General features: G+C 39.7%; 1 protein-coding gene across 1 annotated transcript in view; it reads left to right on the forward strand.

Annotated features, from left to right (window-relative positions):
• The window catches only part of clvs2 (clavesin 2), a 153942-nt gene that overhangs the window by 12142 nt on the left and 120003 nt on the right, over nucleotides 1-21797 (forward strand). Inside the window, exon 2 of the mRNA XM_028797238.2 lies at nucleotides 20198-20372. Within this exon, the coding sequence (XP_028653071.1) occupies nucleotides 20198-20372 (175 nt within the window). The remainder of the gene's footprint in view (nucleotides 1-20197; nucleotides 20373-21797) is intronic.

The raw sequence follows: 21797 nt of genomic DNA on the forward strand, positions 1-21797 counted from the left end.
GGCTTTTTGCTTCTTTTGAAATAATCCCTCACAATGTGAAAGAAACCTTCAGAACATACATTCTTTTGAAAGATAAAAGTCAATTTGTAATTGTTATTTCAAGAACATGCTCACTTTCATCTCCAACAATGGGGACCCCCAATCATTTGAACTGCCAAATCTGCTTATGTCTGTAGATCTGTAAGAGAGGCTGCTGTCGTGACATGATAGGAATTATTTCATGCATATTTCAAAACTGAGCAGACTGGATGCTAATCTGTAAGAACCTAATGCATTTTTTAAAATGAAAGGCAACTATTAACTTCTTCCACATCCTTTGATTAACTAATAGGCAAGTTTCCCAATACCTTGTTCAGATACTTCTTAAAATATAGGATTTATGTTTTAACATACAGTATTTACTTATTAGATTGGTGCAAATCAGAGAATCCATTACAAGAAATAATGTCTTCTGAATTACATCTTGAATGCATTTTCTCCCTAGATTATACAGGTGTTCTCAAGCCTGTGATTTTTATTCACTGTTAACACTTAAAGAATTGTCTTGAATTAGATTTATAAGTTCAGTTCAATTAATCAGGGAGCACAGGGTCAGAAGGCTGTAGCAAGGTGACTTGTAAAAGAACAAATTACAAGTTTTACAAAATACAAACAAAAATGCAAATTTAGTTAAACAGATAGTGAAAAATAAAGAAATGATTAACATAGACAGATCCAACACATATCCATTAATAATATATAATAATATGGCCAGATGACAACAGAGGAAAGAAAACAAAAACTCTAGTCAGGAGCATCCTTGGAGACAATAAACCCAGGGGGTACATGATCAGTTATAAGGTTCTCAAAACCTTGGGCAACTTGCTGCCCACCCACTTGTGGGCGTTCTACACTAACGATTGTTTGGGGCAATCTAAAAAAATGTCTTTCATTCTTGGATTACAAGGCTTCCAGTATCTCTGGTGATTTTCCCTTTAGCAGGAAAACAATTTGTACGTATAACACTACAGGAGAATGTTAGGAAGAGAAAGAGAACAAAGAAAGGTCAGTAACAGTTCATAATTATTGTAATTTTTTTATACAACTGACTAACAGATATTACAATAAGAATAGCTAGTCAACTAAAGTACTGAGTCTTCAGCCTGTATTTAAAGGCTCAGACAAAGTTGGCAACTTTTATTCAAGCATGGAGATCACTTAACAGCTTTGGGTTCCTGCAGATAAAAGATGAACTTCCTGTTGTTTTATTAATTCTTGGAATCTTTAGTAGACCAGCACTAGACATCTCAATGCATACTTCAGTTTGTTTGTTTTGATGAATTCAGATAGGCAAGTCTAGCCAAAGCCTTTTAAGGCTTTAAATGTAAGATGGAAGATTTTGAAATTAGTCCTAAGCTTAACTGGAATAGACTTGCGATAGTTATGTGGTTGTACTTTCTAGTTCTTGTACAATCCATGCCTATGAGTATTTTGAACACATGAATTATGTCTCCACATACCAGTCTTTATTTCAGACTAGGGAATCTCTATGATTTGCTTCACAAATTGTGCCTTACAAATCGTGTTTTGCTTTTAGTGAAATTTGTGATACAATAAGAAAGATGTTTAGTCCTGTCTGGATGCATTTACATGCATTAATTTCTCATGCATCTACCTGTCATTTAGTGTTTAAATAAAGATCTAGAATGTAAAGAAAAATCACAAGAATCATTTCCTCTCACATGTAGACAATTTGTTGAGATGCCAGATGGGTATCTCCCCACTGGTACTCTTCCTGCTTTGCCAATTTATGTTGAAAATTCTGTGTATCGCAATCCTAAAGATGTATCAGAAACAGAAAAGAAACTTGAAGTTATATCTTGTAGGCATCAAAGACATGACAGGGTGGTTGCTAAATGGTGGTTACTTTTTCTTCTCTAAGGAGATTTTCCTGTGAAGAAAACACAATAATGTGCACCATGGCATATTTTAGTGTGTTGATGGGTGGAAATTTTGCAGCATGATTTAACATGCGTGTGACAAATCACATGGATTAAGCAGCTGCACAAAAGAACACAGGTATACACAGAAGTGTGAACGAGACTTTAGGGAGCAATATTCCTTCTTTTCAGTTCCACAAAACTGTATGCAAACTGAAACTTCCCTGTTTCACTCATCACTATTTAAGACTAAGTAAGTTTAATTCCCTTGGAATATTAAAATACTACTATATAGTTTGGTTTGCTCTTGTGTCTATAATTTCTAGAGCTGCTGTGTCACCTTTAGTCTGAAGATCCAAACTGCCCACAGTACTACAAATGATATGGTCTCATTAGCACATTACAAAATATGAACTAGACAGCTTTTGATTTACATTCATTTTAACAATATAACCTCTTATTTAAGCTGGCATTTTGTTTTAAACTGTTTCTGCAAATTACATAGATAATTACAATGTTATTTAAATGTAAATTACTAAGTCCCTTCAAGAATTTGCTTTCCTTAGATTTGAATCACCCTTCTTGTATTATACTTAACTTTGCTTTTCCTTGCATATTCTGCCACACTTTGCATGTATCCACAATAAACCTGGATTTGTTGGGGGTTCTGCCTAGTTTTTAAGATGTTTTCAGGTCTTTTTAAATTGTTGTTGCTGCCTCCTTCACATTTCCTATCTTTTCAATTCTGACACCTTCAGCAAATTTCACAGATTTGCTAACTAAATCATGATCAATAGCATTAATAAAAAATGGAAAGCGTAATGGTCTGAGGGCAGGTCCCGGAAGGATTCTTCTGATGACTTCACCCATTATTAGCATTCACCACTTATATACCTCTTTGTTTTCTATCCATTAACAAGCTCACAATCCAATCTCACTTCCCTTTCCTTAAGTTATCCAAACACCACTGACTTTCAGTTCAGTATTATGTTTTAATGTGAAACCATAATAAATGCTTTTTGGACGTCTGTGAAATTTGTGTTGTCTACTTTGCTTATGTCTGCTCCACTAGTTGCTTGCTTGAAATATTATTATGGATTTGTTTCAGATGATATTTCTCTTCTATTGTACAGTCATACAGACTGATGTTTATTAAACATTTCTCTTTAGCTTGTTTTTGATTAAAACCTTACATTGTCAAATCTGCTTAATCCAAGCAGACTATTGCCTGTCCCAACAGCCACAGGAGCAAGTCAGGAACAAACCCTGGAGACAGCACCATACCATTGCAAGCTTCACTCAAATACACTCAAGCACTCATCCTTCTGTACATGTCTTTGAAAGGAGAAAATAGAGAACTTGGAAGAAAATCCATTTAGGCAAAGGAAGAGCATTCAAACTTCATACAATCACTGACTGGGAGTAAGATTTGAAATCAGATTGAGCATAAATCCAAAATAATAATGAGAGTAGAACTAAGTAGACAAAAGGATTGACTGTTAAAAGTAACAGGTTAATCAAAATGTAGTTTAAATAGAGCTGAAAAAAAATCAGAAAAAAAAAAAATTCAGTGTAAATAGCAGGATTTGAACTCACACCCTTAGGGTGTAAAGTCCAGGGCCTTATCCACTATGCCACACTACCTGCAGTACGATTTAGTATGTGTCCACAACCTTGGATACATGTTGTGCATGGCATTGACCACATTGGTCACACTGATGATGGGTTGTCATGTCATATTAACAGTTCAACAAATTGTCAAATATATTAAAAATCAAAATGGTGTAGTGGAATTAGCACAGCTTAATTTAACAAAATTGAATCTAGTTCAAAACCCATTATTGAAAGAAAACTAATGGAAGTTTTGGATTTTCTGTGTTTTTAAAACCCACAAAAAACAACTCTGAGCTTTGAAAAAACTTATTCTCCTTCTTTTGGCTGCTCCCATTAGGGGTCGCCACAGCAGATCATCTTCTTCCATATCTTTCTGTCCTCTGTATCTTGTTTTGTTACACCCATCACCTGCATGTCCTCTCTCACCACATCCATAAACCTTCTCTTAGGCCTTCCTCTTTTCCTCTTCCCTGGCAGCTCTATCCTTAGCATCCTTCTCCTAATATACTCAGCATCTCTCCTCTGCACATGTCCAAACCAGCACAATCTCGCCTCTCTGACTTTGTTTCCCCACTGTCCAACTTGAGCGGATCCTCTAATGTACTCATTTCAAATCCTATCCATCCTTGTCACACCCAATGCAAATCTTAGCATCTTTAACTCTTCTACCTCCAGCTCTGTCTCCTGCTTTCTGGTCTGTGCCACCGTCTCCAACCCATATACCATACTGTAAGACCTTCCCTTTCACTCTTGCTGATATCTGTCTGTCACAGATCACTCCTGACACTCTTCTCCACCCATTCCACCCTGCCTACACTCTCTTTTTCACCTCTCTTCCACAATCCCCATTACTCTGTACAGTTGATCCCAAGTATTTAAACTCATCCACCTTTGCCAACTCTACTCCTTGCATCCTCACCATTCCACTGACCTCCCTCTCATTCACACACATGTATTCTGTTTTGTTCCTACTGACCATCATTCCTCTCCTCTCTAGAGCATATCTCCACCTCTCCAGGGTCTCCTCAACCTGCTCCCTACTATTGCTACAGATCACAATGTCATCAGCAAACATCATAGTCCACAGGGACTCCTGTCTAATCTCGTCTGTCAACCTGTCCATCACTATTGCAAATAAGAAAGGGTTCAGAGCTGATCCCTGATGTAATCCCACCTCCACCTTGAATGCATCCGTCACTCCTTCTGCAGACCTCACCACTGTCACACTTCCCTCGTACATATCCTGTACAACTGTTACGTACTTCTCTGCCACTCCCGACCTCCTCATACAATACCACAACTCCTCTCGAGGTACCCTGTCATATGCTTTCTCCAGGTCCACAAAGATGCAATGCAACTCCTTCTGGCCTTCTCTATACTTCTCCATCAACACCCTCAGAGCAAACATCGCATCTGTGGTGCTCTTTCTTGGCATGAAACCATATTGCTGCTCACTAATCATCACCTCACTTCTTAACCTGAGCTTTGAAAAAACAATTATAGCAAAAAACTTCTAAAGCTTGTCATACTGTGATGCTGATAACAGTGCCACCATGTCGACCTTATTTCTGATTATAGTTTCAATAGTCTTAAATGGGCTTAATGGTCTAGACATATTAATTTATTTTATCTATTTAATATCATTTTCTTTAGACTAGGGTTATCAGGAACATTTTTTTTGATTGTATTTTCACATTCTGTTTGTGTTTTCCATTTTTTGTATTTTTCTTTTTACTTTTAATCACTTTTCTCACTTATTTGCACTTTCACATTTTATCTGAATTTTCTCTATTAGTGGTCTTTTCACAGTTTTTAAGTATTTTTTGTCATATTTTTGGTTCAGTTTTCATTTTTGGCATGAACTTTATTCTTTACGGCCATAATAAGGACCTGTAGAAACACACATTCAACCATCAAGGTCCTGGGTGATATGTGAAATAGCAGTACTAGCCACTGAGCCTCCATTTCAGTCTGTGAACTCAAATCATAATTAAAATGTATCAATGTAATTAATAAATAATAATTATATAACATTTTAACCTGTACCTTCTTACAAAACATATTCAATATATATTTTGTGTGTGTGTCTTATTTTATAATATAATGCAAGGAAAGAAGACACTGGTGACAATAAGATATAGTATGTAAAAAGACATGCTGCAGCAACAAGAGAACTTCGCAAATAGTGAGACACCACGTATCCTGTCACAAAAACCAGACATAAGAGTCGTGAAAAGGTTTGGGGCAGCCACCCGTATAATTTGGTTTCCTGGCTGCAAAGTTGCTTTCAATAGAAATAGCACTGATGTGCACAAAACCGAGTCCAACACAGAACTGAGGGAACAGGGAAAAGGTGGAGACTTTTAAAGGGGAAGACAGGAAGTGAAGTCAAAGGGGTCGGGCTCATGAAGGTCTTCTGTCATTGGTGCGAGCCCGGACGTGACATCACAGGGGCCGGAGCCGGCAAGGTCTCCTTCCATTGGCTAGGTCCCGGAAGTGACGTCAAGAGGACCAGGTGGGATCTCTTGTGAATGGTCTGCAGGCAAGGGAGAAAAAGAGTCAGTGCACTCTGCCACATCCCGGTATGTCTCGGAACTGCCCTTACTCAAGCCCTTTAGCTGCCCCTCATGCGCACGTGTGTGACAATCCACAAAAGAAAAGTGTTAGGCACAGCACAAAACAAGTGATCTAACAGTGCAGTTGTGGTTCTTGACTTTTTGCTTACATTAGGTGAATAGATATTGACAGACTGGTATCTTTTAGTCTGCATAGCTGTTTTAATTAAACCAGGTATTACACATTCAATTCTCCTTTTAGAAAATAGAACAGATTTCACATAAAACATTTGAAAGGAACTCTTGGTCAACAGGTAAATTACTTCTGTCTGTCTGGAATGATTAATTTTGAAGATTACGTGAAGAGAAAATGGAGTGGCATCCTTTTAACTACTATTAATTTGAAATTATCTAATAGTAAGGTGGAATGTTACCCGGCGTAAAAGTAACGATTGTCTACCCCTCATTACAAACCCTTACCTTAACCTCAATGGAAGGGGTCCCTGATGTTAAGATCGTGGGATGGGTGTAAAAATCTTCCTTTGATTTGCCTAATCTTAAATAGTATAATTGGGCCCTGATGTTAAGATAGTGAAACCTTTGTAATTTTATGCCTAATTTTAAAATTTATAACCCTAGTAATTTAATTTATATTTTAGAGAGTAACCCTAATTAATTGTTTATTTAAATATATGTAGGGGGATCTCATGGTATTCTGATTGTTATGGACATGGACTGACAGATAGTAGGTGATCTTTGGATCTGTTTTTGATATATATGGACCTTATGGGATAGCCCAAAAGGACCTAATTTCAAGTTTTTTTGGTTTTAGAGGTGACAGAGGGGCTAATTTTAACAGGGTGATATGAGCTATTAAGGATAGGATCCAGGATAGATTATTTATATTATATTAGAGAATTTTATGGCTTATTGTGTCTAGAGAAAAATTGGCAGATTAAGTTAGTTTAAATGCTCCTCTATGCAGTGAACCCGTGCATTTGTACCCTGGTGGTACTCATCCTCCAATAACCCTAACCTAACCCTTGTTTTTGATTTTTATAGGTCCTGCCCCCACCCCCAAACCTAATCTTAATGTTCGCGGAACTGGTCCGTGAGGTTAAGTTGTCATCTCACTTCAGGGCCCTGATGTTAAAATATGATTTGAACCCTTGTTTTTTTAGGTCCTGCCCCTGTTCCCAATCCTAATCTTAAGATTTATAGAGCCCTAATCGTAATTAATAGATAAGGCCCTGAGGTTAAAATTAGTATTCAGGGCTCTTTATTTTAAATTATTATTTATTTACCTTTTAAATGTTTTCAGTGCCTGATTTAACTTATTTTTTAACACTTAATGACCCTAATTTTAATGTCCTTTTAATGTTCACTGTTAATAGAAATTTTATTCATTATTTATTCCAATTTTTTAGTCAGTTTTAAATTTGACCAGTAGAGAGCGTCTTGTTTGAACCCTCTATTTTAGTCACTGTTTTTACTGCAAAAATGATGGGATTTTATAGGAATATTTAAATATTAAAGCAGGAACAATGTTAGAACAATTTTAATGGGGTTTTAGAGTGTTTTAATTCACTTGAAAGTAGAGGGTGTATGTTTCTTTAAATATGTTTTTATTTTAGGAAATAGGTATGCCAGAGCATTACCGCAATGCACTCATCCCCTACCCTAAACCTCACCCTAATTCTGAGCACACAAATTAGTAACCTATTCAAGGATTTCACTTGAGCAATGATAAAATACACTTACAATATGCAGAATAACAAGAACACAAGAACGGTTTTCGCAGGAACAGGCCATGTTGCCCAGCATAGCTCATCAATTCTTACTCTTGCAAAAGATCCCCAAATGACTACCATCTACCACGTTACTTGGTGACTTATTCCATGTATCTGTTGTTTTCAGAGTGAAGAAAACTTTTCAACATTGGTGCAAAACTTACCTTTACACAGTTTGATCTGTGCCCTCTGACTTCTCATTTTGAACAGCTGGAACCCACTGTACTCATTCCCCTCGTAACTTTGTACATTGTAATCTTGTCTACTCTTTAACTCCATTTTCTGCAAACTACAAAGGTTCAGCTCTTTTGTTCTTTCGTCTAAGCTCTTTCAACCAGTAGCTGCTTCCAATCCGTGTAGCTGTTCATTTTTGGAATTTGTCCATTTCTCTTTTATCTTGTTTTGGTTTTCTAATTTGAAGACCAATACTGCATTATAAATCTTAATAATGACCTCACTTGATTTGTACTTGGCACATTGGGCTCCAAAGCCCTTCTTACAAGGTGTGCTTTCAATTTTCAGAACTATGTATTCAAATCTAACATTTTAATTACTGTGTAATCCTCTATATCTACTTATATCACCTACCACAGATATGCCCAAGTCTGAATTCGGTCAAGGTCCATCTGCATTAACTCTACTGAATAGTGGTGCCAATGTTGATCCCTGAGGGACATCTCATTTAACAATGATTAATTCTAAAAATTTTTATTTTATTATTTATTTTTATTGTTTGGGCCATTTTTGTACCTAGCTAGACAGTACACCTTGAACTCTTACTTTTTTGTCATTGATCGCAAGCCTCTTACATGACTATCTAAAGCTTTTTTAAAATTAATGTGAATGATATCATACATACCTCTCAAATTCTTCATAGAATTTAAGCATACTGGTGAACCATCATCCCACCTTCATTATTGAATGTTCTGTAATTAACCTGTACTTCACGTAGTAAATCTTTTCTTTCATAATGCTGCCATCTCTTCACACATTAAGCTCACATTTTCCAATGAGTATGTATGGTGCAGAATAATGTCTGAGCATAGCTTGGTTTGCTGTGCATAGTTATTATGCAGAAGTGGTAGTGAAAAAAGTGGAAAACATGAAAATATGACAACTTTGAAACTGGGCTCTGCAGCAGGAGAATTTCTAATATACAATATATTCAATACGGTGTAGCTTGTAAGAAATAATGTATGCAGAAATTTGCTTCAAAATGCAGTCCTTTTGATAGCATTATTATAAACTTTCCTTACTTTTGCCAGTGTTATACAGAACAAGATTTCAATGATTACTCAACTGATGGATGAACTCAACATACAGTAATGTGGTTCAGATTATAACATACTAGCTGTCCCCCGTGGCTCTGCCCACGTAGTAGTAAACAAGACAAACTTTAAATATCAATAAACAAACAGGTAGCGCTAGCTAAGCGGAGGCAAGGTACACTACAACAAGTAGTGAGGTAGAACAACTCGATCGGAGGCTGGCACGTGAGTGAGGAGGGTCCCGTCCGGCTCCCCACTCCTGACGTCATGCATCTCTCTCGGCCTGCAACCTCTGTCTTGGATTCACACAAATAAATCACTCCTGCAAGTGAACTATGATACTTAGTGCAATGAGAGAAGTCGCAAAGTCATCCGGAATGTTCAAGCAAATTATAGAAAAAACACGATCTAAATCCGTTAAGTAGTTCTCGCGTGAAAAGCAGACAGTCATACATACAGACAGACAGACATTGGATTTTATATAGAGAGAGATAACTTATAAAGTCAGTGCTAAAAATGAATAAAAGGTCCTTCACGGAGCACATTCTGTATCTCATACTTGACAAATTAAATCCATCCATCCATTTTCCAACCCGCTGAAACGGAACACAGGGTCACGGGGGTCTGCTGGAGCCAATCCCAGCCAACACAGGGCACAAGGCAGGAACCAATCCAGGGCAGGGTGCCAACCCACCGCAGTGACAAATTAAATGATGTTGGATTTTATATATACATATATATGTAGAGAGAGAGATATTAGATTGATTTGTTTGATATACTTCCTTTGCGATGTTTAGTTTACATTTTTCAGCCTTATGCTAAGTATGATGAAACCTCATTTTTTATCTGAAGTACAACAAACATACAGTATGTATATATTTAATTTTGGATTTTGAGATGTTTTTATTTGTAAAAACCATCACATATTTGTATTCTGTGGAGGTTCAGATAATTGTTTCTCTTTATTCACAGTCAGTTAACTACTGCAGAAGTGTGCACTTACACTTAAAATATTAGAAAGTAAAGACTGACCACAAAGCAGAAAAAAAGAACAAAACACTATGGTGTTAGTCACTTAAATGTTCTGGTGCCCCATGTTTTAATCAATAGCTCTTATTGTAGTTTACAGTGTTCCCTGTGGAAATCGCGTATTTGACATAGGGATGAAATTTGAAAGTGACAGCAGTTTAAAAGAGATAGCAGCTTAAATTCTCCTTGATCTACAGGAAAATTGTTTCTTTATTGCTGTGTATTCTGTATCTGGAACAATAATCAAAAAGAAAGGATGAGACTGCAAACAGAGAAGAATTTCAAAATAGGTATAAATGGTTTTTTACTGCAGCACAATATAAACTGTACGACAGGATCTATAATGCGTGAAGCCTATATTAGAGGCCAACTCAAAAACATATTTTGTCTACAAAATTGCCAGGTACAGAATGAATATTATATTGACGAGCATAGCTTGATGCTGATGTTATATAGATATCGCATGTTAGACTAAAAAAGACAGAGAGCTTCAATTGGTAATACAGTATCTGGTTCCTGCTGTGAATGGGCAGTTTTTAAATAATCTCCTTTAATTTCAGTGCCTATTTATTCCAGTACAAGTATAGCGTGGTGGCATTGTGCACAAGGCAGGAACCAAACCAAGTTTCAAGCAACACAGAAAGTGACCAGGCTGGGGTTTTCAGAGGTATTAGAGGTGTGAGGCAGTGGAGTTAATCACTTAGTTGTAAAAAGTAATAACACAAATAACTGGACAGATTAAAGGTAATAGTTCAGTATATTGGGGAAGTGTAGGAAAAAAACTGCATAACAATAATAGGATGAAGGGGTGGGGGTTGATTTGTTTTAGATCTTATTCTTGTAAAAATTGATTTATTTGTATGGAATGTTGTGTGATTTCAGTAAAATCAATAAAATAAAAAACAAAATTTAAAAAATAATAATAGGATGCCATGTTCTTGCTATACAGTATATATCATCACTGGGAGCTCATTCTGTTATTTGGAAGGCTTCTAACCTGCCTTTTGGATTAATCACTATTACAATGTACTTTACAGACATTACAGAAACAATATATTGCATTTATAGAATAACTGGTATTGAGAGTAAATAGTACAGAATGAACCTTCAAAGAGGCAAAAATGAAACAAATTGAGAAAATTGGCTGTCATGGTTTGAACGTAATAGTGGCATCTGCTGTGTCAGAAAAATTTAACCTTAGTAGTAAGAATATCAAACTAAAAGAAAAAAATACTGCACAATACAGTGCAGCAAATATGTAAATACGCAATTCGTAATGGGTGAATAATAAGTAGTTGCATCATGACAAATGTCAATAAGTAGGAGTATTCTTGTAATATTCTTGAAAAGATAGACATTTTCTACATAAGCATGTTTCTTTTAATGCCATTGCAAAAAGCTGAAATTTACAGGCCAGAAAATATATGTAATCTGAAATTTTGACTTTTTAAATTCTTCTAGTAGAAAATGTTGAACTACACTAGTCAAGAGAATCATTTTCAGCCTAACTGGTGAATGAACAATTCATGTAAGGTATTGATCCGGAATAACTGCATGTAGATGTTCAAGAAATTGTATTACACTGTAAGTAATTTTTGCCATTTCATACAAAGCATTATTAATCTCAGTTCGGTAAGATTTTAGATATTTCATGCATTGCAAATTCATTGGACATACTGAATCTTATGTATGCATATAGCATGCATTAAAATATTTTAACTACATGGTTCTCACTAAGAAATTCAATACTGAAATAAACAGATAAATTCAATCTATGTATTCATGTTTTTATTAATTATTATGAGCAAATTAAGCTCACATAAATTTATGAGAGAGATCTGAGCAGCTTGAGAATTGGTACTCACACACATCAACACTTACACAGTTACCACTTAAGTTAACCAGCAAGAACCAGCATAACCTTGGTAAATATGTGGAAAACAGAAATATCTGTCTTCCTGTCTAATGTAATAGCCTAATATGTACATAGGCTTTTGTTCATCTTGGGGATTTGCATATGAGAAATCCATTTCTGGAGTTATTTTCAATATCCATCCATCCATCCATCCATATTCCAACCCGCTGAATCCGAACACAGGGTCACGGGGGTCTGCTGGAGCCAATCCCAGCCAACACAGGGCACAAGGCAGGAACCAATCCCGGGCAGGGTGCCAACCCACTGCAGGACACACACAAACACACCCACACACCAAGCACACACTAGGGCCAATTTAGAATCGCCAATCCACCTAACCTGCATGTCTTTGGACTGTGGGAGGAAACCGGAGCGCCGGAGGAAACCCACGCAGACACGGGGAGAACATGCAAACTCCACGCAGGGAGGACCCGGGAAGCGAACCCAGGTCCCCAGGTCTCCCAACTGTGAGGCAGCAGCGCTACTACTTCAATATTGGTCTTGAAATTAAAAAATACAGTTTAATTATCATCTTGTTTTTCTTTGTTTACAAAGCACGTTGGAAGTTGATAATGTGACAGTAATTATCATTCTGACAACATCCGAGGAAGTGACAGTCTAAATATTCCAGCGATCACATACTGCCTCTATCCCTCTGTGGATTCCAATACTCTTGTCCTTCTTAGCACTAGTTAGCCTTATTCCAAGTAAGCCCTATTGGTAGGATTTGTGTTCTGGCTATGATCTCCTTTTGTATTTCACTTTTGACTTTGTCTAGCCCTTTCTGGTTTGTGGTTTTTCAGTTTTGTTTGGCTTATGCAATATTCAAACCCTTGCTTGTTTGGATCTTGTCATTTTGCATTCTAATCATTTCCTGGGTTTCCTTGTTCTTACAATAATTCTCAGGTACTTTGAATGTCCACAACAGTCTTTCAACAGTGAAGTCCTCCTGGGTATTCTTCCAATGAACCCACTGTAACTCAAAAAGTGACGCATGGCATGATCATACACTGATGGACCTTCACCTTGCAGTTCAACTTGTATATCTTTGGAAGTTGTCCTTGGCTTTTTTTCTATCCTTCTCACTATCATTCTGCCCATTCTGGGATCAATTTTCCTTTTATTGCTACGTCCAGGGAGGTTGGCAACAGCCCCATGGACCTTACATTTCTTAATAATTCTTCCAACTGTTGTCACAGGAACATCAAGCTGCCTGGAGATGGTCTTAAAGTCTTTGCCTTTCCAATGCTGGTCTATAATTTTATTTCTGATCTCCTCAGACATCTTTTTCCTTTACTTTCTCATGAGGGCATCAAACAGCAGAGTGACGACTTGGCCCCATTTAAATAGGTTGAATGATGGATTGGACGATTGGAGATGTGTTGTATGAATTAAAGAAAACAGCTAGGTTGAAAAATCATTCTTTTCCAATTATTTATGATCTTTTCAAGGGGTACCAATAAATGTGTCCATTTCATTTTGGAATGTCTTTGAAGTATAAGCAGTATTTTATCTCTTTTTACACTTGCTTTTCTTAACTCAATGACATATCAAAGGCATGCAGGTATATATTGGACTATTGCTTTTCGTGTACTGTATATACTCACATATAAGTCGGGTCTTGAAACCCGAAAAATCAATCATAAAATCAGACCCCGACTTATACACCCGTTCAAAAAAACGACACTTAGTTTTTTTTTTTTTACATCTTCTTGCTTCCTCCAATCTCGCACCAGTTTCTTAGACACATCAAATTTTGTTGCAGCAGTGCAATTATCAATTTCTTTCGCCACTTCAATGACTTTTAATGTAAAACAAGCTTTATATTTTCTTCTGATCGAACGCTCCATCACAGATAAGGGATGCTCTTACGATAAAGGTATATGAGGGTGTGAGACACAAAAAACACAAGACAGTGCAAACATCGCTTCAGAATAGTTCGTGTATAACCGTGTGGTCACGTAGGCACAATACATAGAAAAAAAGGCAGTATGCTCCATGGTTAATCTCTCAGGTGGGCGTTAGCATATCGTAATCTCTTGGACCAATAGTGCGAGTTTTCTGCATTTGACTTATACGACTGACATTATGCTAAAATCAAGCCCCGACTTATCCGTGGGAAAACTTAAACACAAGTATATACGGTAATTACTTTTCAGGAAGCATACAGCACTTTTTCATTGAGCTGTAACGGTACCAGCACATTTGTCCATCTGTCTATTCATCTATCTGTCTATACTTACAAACTTTCATATACTTTATACAAACATATTTTTGATCATCATAAATTTAAAAGAAAGCTGGAAGTGTTACTCTCCATTTATTGATCAGTACATGTTCAATTGTGGGTTGTAAGCAATTAAGGAATCAGGAACAATTACACAAATTATGTAAGATACATGGGGTATTCTCCCATAAAGTCCAGGCTGAAGTGGATTCTGGGGAGCTCTTACCGGGCAGAAACAGCAACTTTAAAACCATGGGGAGAAACACACAAATATGTCCTACCTCTGGCATGACCCAGAACCTCATTCTATTTTTCCTTTATTTTATTCCCCGTAAGCACACCAAAATGATCATACAGTATGTACAGATGATATACAGTATGTACACTCTTAAACTTGCTTAACTGAAATCACCATTTTTGGGGACTGGAGCCTATGCCAAGAATGCTGTGTACAAAGTGGAAAGAAAAACATGGAGAAGGTTTGTGGACGTGCCCAGCCAATTTAAATTTGACCATTGACCTAACTTGCTACTATACTATATATGTACAAAGTTCATGGTGGAGAAAATAGTCAAATCAATACACAACAATTAATTGTCATATAACTGTATTGCCACAAAGTGAAAATTCACAACTTGATAAAGACAGGGTAGAAGATAAAACACAGTCAGAAACAAACTGGGGAGCTGAAACCAAAAGCACAAACAATCTTGCATTAAAAGCCAAGCAAAAAACTAAAATCAAAGTAAAAAATTCTTAGGCAAAAAAATTGTAGCCAGGAGGCTAAAATTATAGAAGCTGCAAAGCATTTTTTTAAAGCATCCACGATCCTGGATGATTAAAGACCCACACAGTACCTGTTCATATATCATCAAGCTGATGATGGCACCTGATGTGACTTCTGAAACCATACCCCCTAGAAACCAGAAACACAGCATAGAAACAGACTCATAAAATGGAGGTGCCTATTAGATAAAAAAAATGCAATCACGCTAATTCCAAGTTAAAACAAGAAAATAAAAAAACAAGTCCAAACTCACAATGAAAAGACGCACAGTGAAAACAAACTTCCAAGTTACAAAATTTTACAAAATGTATTAAGCATAGCAATAATTAATTAAAAATCAGACTAACATAATGACTATATAAGCAATATTGGTAACTTCCAAGTAAATCCTGAAATATTGTCTTTTTGTGAAAAGACAGGTTTCTTAATGCTGTAGCAGACTCTTTACATCACAACATTTGAATCCTCCTGTATGGTTGTTGGTTTCCTTCAGAAACTCCAACTTCCTCTCACCTTCTCAAAACATTCTTCAGATATTCAAGAGTCGCTGCCTGGAGTGTTCTGTTGTAGACTACTGTTGCATTCCGGGTGTGAGAATCAGTGGGTCTGGAAAATGAATTATTAAATGAAAGTAATAATTAGCTTTTATATTTGTCATAAAATGCAATGAAACGTAATTGATGTATTGATGCATCGATGAATTGTCCATCCATCCATCCATTGTCTCCCGCTTATCCGAGGTCGGGTCGCGGGGGCAGCAGCTTGAGCAGAGATGCCCAGACTTCCCTCTCCCCGGCCACTTCTTCTAGCTCTTCCGGGGGAATCCCAAGGCGTTCCCAGGCCAGCCGAGAGACATAGTCCCTCCAGCGTGTCCTGGGTCTTCCCCGGGGCCTCCTCCCGGTTAGATGTGCCCGGAACACCTCACCAGGGAGGCGTCCAGGAGGCATCCTGATCAGATGCCCGAGCCACCTCATCTGACTCCTCTCGATGCGGAGGAGCAGCGGCTCTACTCTGAGCCCCTCCCGGATGACTGAGCTTCTCACCCTATCTTTAAGGGAAAGCCCAGACACCCTGCGGAGGAAACTCATTTCAGCCGCTTGTATTCGCGATCTCGTTCTTTCGGTCACTACCCATAGCTCATGACCATAGGTGAGGGTAGGAACATAGATCGACTGGTAAATTGAGAGCTTCGCCTTGCGGCTCAGCTCCTTTTTCACCACGACAGACCGATGCAGTGCCCGCATTACTGCGGATGCCGCACCGATCCGCCTGTCGATCTCACGCTCCATTCTTCCCTCACTCATGAACAAGACCCCGAGATACTTGAACTCCTCCACTTGGGGCAGGATCTCGCTACCAACCCTGAGAGGGCGCTCCACCCTTTTCCGGCTGAGGACCATGGTCTCGGATTTGGAGGTGCTGATTCTCATCCCAGCCGCTTCACACTCAGCTGTGAACCGATCCAGAGAGAGCAGAAGATCACGGCCTGATGAAGCAAACAGGACAACATCATCTGCAAAAAGCAGTGACCTAATCCTGAGCCCACCAAACCGGACCCCCTCAACGCCCTGGCTGCGCCTAGAAATTCTGTCCATAAAAGTTATGAACAGAATCGGTGACAAAGGGCAGCCCTGGCGGAGTCCAACTCTCACTGGAAACGGGTTCGACTTACTTCCGGCAATGCGGACCAAGCTCTGGCACCGATCATACAGAGACCGAACAGCCCTTATCAGGGGGGCCGGTACCCCATACTCTCGGAGTACCCCCCACAGGATTCCCCGAGGGACACGGTCGAATGCCTTTTCCAAGTCCACAAAACACATGTAGACTGGTTGGGCAAACTCCCATGCACCCTCCAGGACCCTGCTTAGGGTATAGAGCTGGTCCACTGTTCCGCGACCAGGACGAAAACCACACTGTTCCTCCTGAATCCGAGGCTCGACTATCCGACGGACCCTCCTCTCTAGGACCCCTGAATAGACTTTTCCAGGGAGGCTGAGGAGTGTGATCCCTCTGTAGTTGGAACACACCCTCCGATCCCCCTTCTTAAAGAGGGGGACCACCACCCCAGTCTGCCAATCCAGAGGCACTGTCCCTGATGTCCATGCGATGTTGCAGAGTAGTGTCAACCAAGACAGTCCTACAACATCCAGAGTCTTGAAGAACTCCGGGCGTATCTCATCCACCCCCGGGGCCCTGCCACCAAGGAGTTTTTTGACCACCTCGGTGACCTCAGTCCCAGAGATGGGGGAGCCCACCTCTGAGTCCCCAGGCTCTGCTTCCTCATTGGAAGGAATGTTAATGGGATTGAGGAGGGCTTCGAAGTACTCCCCCCACCGACCCACAACATCCCGAGTCGAGGTCAGCAGTGCACCATCCCCACCATATACAGTGTTGACACTGCACTGCTTCCCCTTCCTGAGACGCCGGATGGTGGACCAGAATCTCCTCGAAGCCGTCCGAAAGTCGTTCTCCATGGCCTCCCCAAACTCCTCCCACGCCCGAGTTTTTGCCTCAGCAACCACCAAAGCCGCATTCTGCTTGGCCTGCCAGTACCTATCAGCTGCCTCCAGGGTCCCACAGGACAAAAGGGTCCCGTAGGACTCCTTCTTCAGCTTGACGGCATCCTTCACCGCCGGTGTCCACCAACGGGTTCGGGGACTGCCGCCACGACAGGCACCGACCACCTTACGGCCACAGCTCCGGTCAGCTGCCTCAACAATAGAGGCATGGAACATGGCCCATTCGGACTCAGTGTCCCCCACCTCCCTTGGGATGTGGTCGAAGTTCTGCCGGAGGTGGGAGTTGAAGCTACTTCTGACAGGGGGCACTGCCAGACATTCCCAGCAGACCCTCACAACACGTTTGGGCCTACCACGCCTGACTGGCATCCTCCCCCACCATCGAAGCCAACTCACCACCAGGTGGTGATCAGTTGACAGCTCCGCCCCTCTCTTCACCCGAGTGTCCAAGACATGTGGCCGCAAGTCCGACGACACGACCACAAAGTCGATCATCGAACTGAGGCCTAGGGTGTCCTGGTGCCAAGTGCACATATGAACACCCCTATGCTTGAACATGGTGTTCGTTATGGACAATCCGTGACGAGCACAGAAGTCCAATAACAAAACACCGCTCGGGTTCAGATTGGGGAGGCCATTCCTCCCAATCACGCCCTTCCAGGTCTCACTGTCATTGCCCACGTGAGCATTGAAGTCTCCCAGCAGAACAAGGGAGTCCCCAGAAGGTATGCCCTCTAGCACCCCCTCCAGGGACTCCAAAAAGGGTGGGTACTCCGAACTGCTGTTTAGTGCATACGCACAAACAACAGTTAGGACCCGTCCCCCCACCCGAAGGCGAAGGGAGGCTACCCTCTCGTCCACCGGGGTAAACCCCAATGTACAGGCTCCAAGTCGGGGGGCAATAAGTATACCCACACCCGCTCGGCGCCTCTCACCGGGGGCAACTCCAGAGTGGTACAGAGTCCAGCCCCTCTCAAGGAGATTGGTTCCAGAGTACAAGCTGTGCGTCGAGGTGAGTCCGACTATATCTAGCCGGAACCTCTCAACTTCGCGCACTAACTCAGGCTCCTTCCCCTTCAGAGAGGTGATATTCCACGTCCCAAGAGCCAGCTTCTGTAGCCAAGGATCGGACCGCCAAGGTCCCCGCCTTCGGCCACCACCCAACTCACACTGCACCCGACCTCCTTGGCCCCTCCCATAGGTGGTGAGCCCATGGGAAGGGGGACCCACGTTGCCTCTTCGGGCTGTGCCCGGCCGAGCCCCATGGGTGCAGGCCCGGCCACCAGGCGATCGCCATCGAGCCCCACCTCCAGGCCTGGCTCCAGAGTGGGGCCCCGGTGTCATTTTTCATTTGCATTTGCACGCACACTTCAAATAAAATTTGAATGTCAATTTTAATTTTTATGTCTAAATCATTGTTATAATTGTAATTGATGTAACAGTATAATGCAGAATCTGGAAATAAGCTATACCATACCATTTTATAAGCCCACTTAATCCTAAGCATGGCCACCGGGGAGCTGGGCCTAACAGAACATCCATAGCGTGCAAGACAACTGCACACACACAAACACACCACAGCCAATTTAGTGTCACCAATTCACCTAACTTGCATAAATACTGTATGAAAAATGCAGTGCAGTACTACATCCACCAGGGAATACTTAAGTGCTGACCACATGACTATCATTCTGAGTACTGACATAAAGTAAATGTGACACGTTTGAGATCCATTTTAATACATAGTATCAGCTGTCTGATTTACAAAATGCTTAGTACCTAAAGAACCTTTTCTGGACATCAGGATGTAACAATACCTTAAGTAGCCAGAATCTGGGAGTGTGAACAAAAGCTGTTTTTTATGTTGTAATAAAGTGTAGATGCATTGTGGTCTAGTTGCAAGAGCTGTGAACCTTAAACTACCATTTGATTGTTCCTTTACCATTTTTGACTGATGATGTGACTGTGAAACAAGTCTTTTAACCCATCTGTATTCTGAATTTAAAAAAAAAACAAATCTTGTGTAAAGGTTCAGGGCAAATAAATGATACAAGTAATATAAGGTCTGATACAAAAAACATGGCTACCTCTGTCGATTGGTTCTAGAGGTGAACTGTTGTTTCATTTCTGTCCTAGATCACTATGAAAAACTGTCACACTTTACAATAATTAAATATGACAGAATCAAAGCAAAAAAGCTGCATTTATCTACAGTCTATAAGCAGTGTACCTCACATTGATTATTATGCTCTATTGTCAGTTAGCAGTCAGAAAAAAATAATTCACTCCTATTTACTTAGACCATAAATGCCACCAGCCCTGTGATTACTAATTTATTTCCCTTTTCTCATGTAGTTGATACAATTTTACAAAGAGTCACACTGATTCCATCCACTGGTAATTTGCCCAATAGAGCTTATCAAAGATTTTCAGGGACATTGTATATGGCTTTCAAAGATCATAAAAGCCTGTGATTTTAAAGCATGAAATTTACAACTGTAATCTTTTAATATTTATGACACTGCCATGACAATCTTATTTTTTTTCTCTCTGTATTTCAAATCCACATAGGTATACTTTTGTAGATATATTGCGGGCAATCCTTTTATCTCTGGAGGCAATGATTGAAGACCCTGAGCTGCAAGTGAATGGATTTGTATTGATCATTGACTGGAGCAATTTTACTTTTAAGCAAGCCTCTAAACTAACACCAAGCATGCTGCGTCTTGCCATAGAAGGTCTACAGGTAACAATTATTTTTATTTTTGCTGAAGTAATACTATGACTTATGCAATGTATTCATACACAAGGCTACAATGTGGCATTTTTTGCTTGATACAATGCCTACTTAAATCCTGTGACATTTGTTTTTTCTTATGACGTTATGATGGGTGTTTATAAGATTAATCCAAATAGACTAACCTTCGGCAAAAGAAATTGTATCTTTGGTTCCTCAGACATGAAGAGTTACTTAGCGGTTGGGAAGGAGACTGAGCTTGTGCTGGAGGCTGAAAAGTACCAGCTAAGTCTGAAATTGATTGACAGTGGTGACATTCTCTTCCATATTTTGTAGTAACCAGGCAAGAGAGTTTCTGTGTGATTGTAAGGATTGTTCATGTACACTATAGCTGGCAGCAGTGAATATGGCGTTTGTACCAATGCTTGAGATGATCAATTCAAGCTACAGAAAATAAATATTTTGTGTTTATTTATGCGTATGCACCTGATTAATTCAGCCAACCTAAAGAAATTGGATGTGTTTTAAAAAGGATAACAAGAATGGACACAGTTTCTTTTGGTGGACTTTAATTCTTACTTGAGTAATCAGAGTATGATAGATAGGCCTATATAATTTGAATCCAGTGTTTCTGTGTTAATTTTTGATTCCTCCCTTTTTTATTCCATCCACATAAATCACATTAAGAAACATTCTTACTTTCACCTCCGTAACATATCACGTGTTCGCTCCTTCCTCTCCTTTTCTAACGATGAGAAACTTCTCCATGCTTTTATCACATCCCGCATCGATTATTGTAACTCGCTGCTGGCAGGTGCCCCTACTAATTTTATATCACAGCTCCAGCTTATTCAAAACTCAGCTGCAAGAGTCCCTACACAGACCAGCAGCAGCGAGCACTTCACACCCATCCTGCTTCGCCTTCACTGGATCCCTGTGTCTTACAGAATTGAATATAAAATTCTACTAATAACCTACAAAGCCTTAAACGACCTTGCACCAAACTACATCAGTGACCTTCTCCATCACTATGTGCCTGTCCGCCCACTAAGTTCCTCTGATTCTGGTAATCTTATTGTGCCCCACACTAATCTACACTCCATGGGTGACAGGGCCTTCAGCTGTATAGCGCCCAGACTCTGGAATGACCTAAAGAAATGAATTAGATCAGCTGACTCCATGAATTCTTTTAAAAAACAACTCAAAACTCATCTGTTCAGGAAGGCTTTTAGCTCTACTTGACTTTATTACCCTTCTTTCAGTTTACCTCAATGTCAAGTTGCTCATGTAATGCTCATGTGTGTGTGTGTGCTAGACCATCAATTATGTTGTCTTTTAGGCTTTTTTTTTCTCTGAATTTACTATCTTACTCTTTTTTATTTATTTATCTGGTTTAGTACAATGCTATATACTGTATACCCTGCCATTCTTTCT

The sequence above is a fragment of the Erpetoichthys calabaricus genome, chromosome 3 (genome assembly GCF_900747795.2).
Source record: "Erpetoichthys calabaricus chromosome 3, fErpCal1.3, whole genome shotgun sequence".
NCBI classification, from domain to species: domain Eukaryota; kingdom Metazoa; phylum Chordata; class Cladistia; order Polypteriformes; family Polypteridae; genus Erpetoichthys; species Erpetoichthys calabaricus.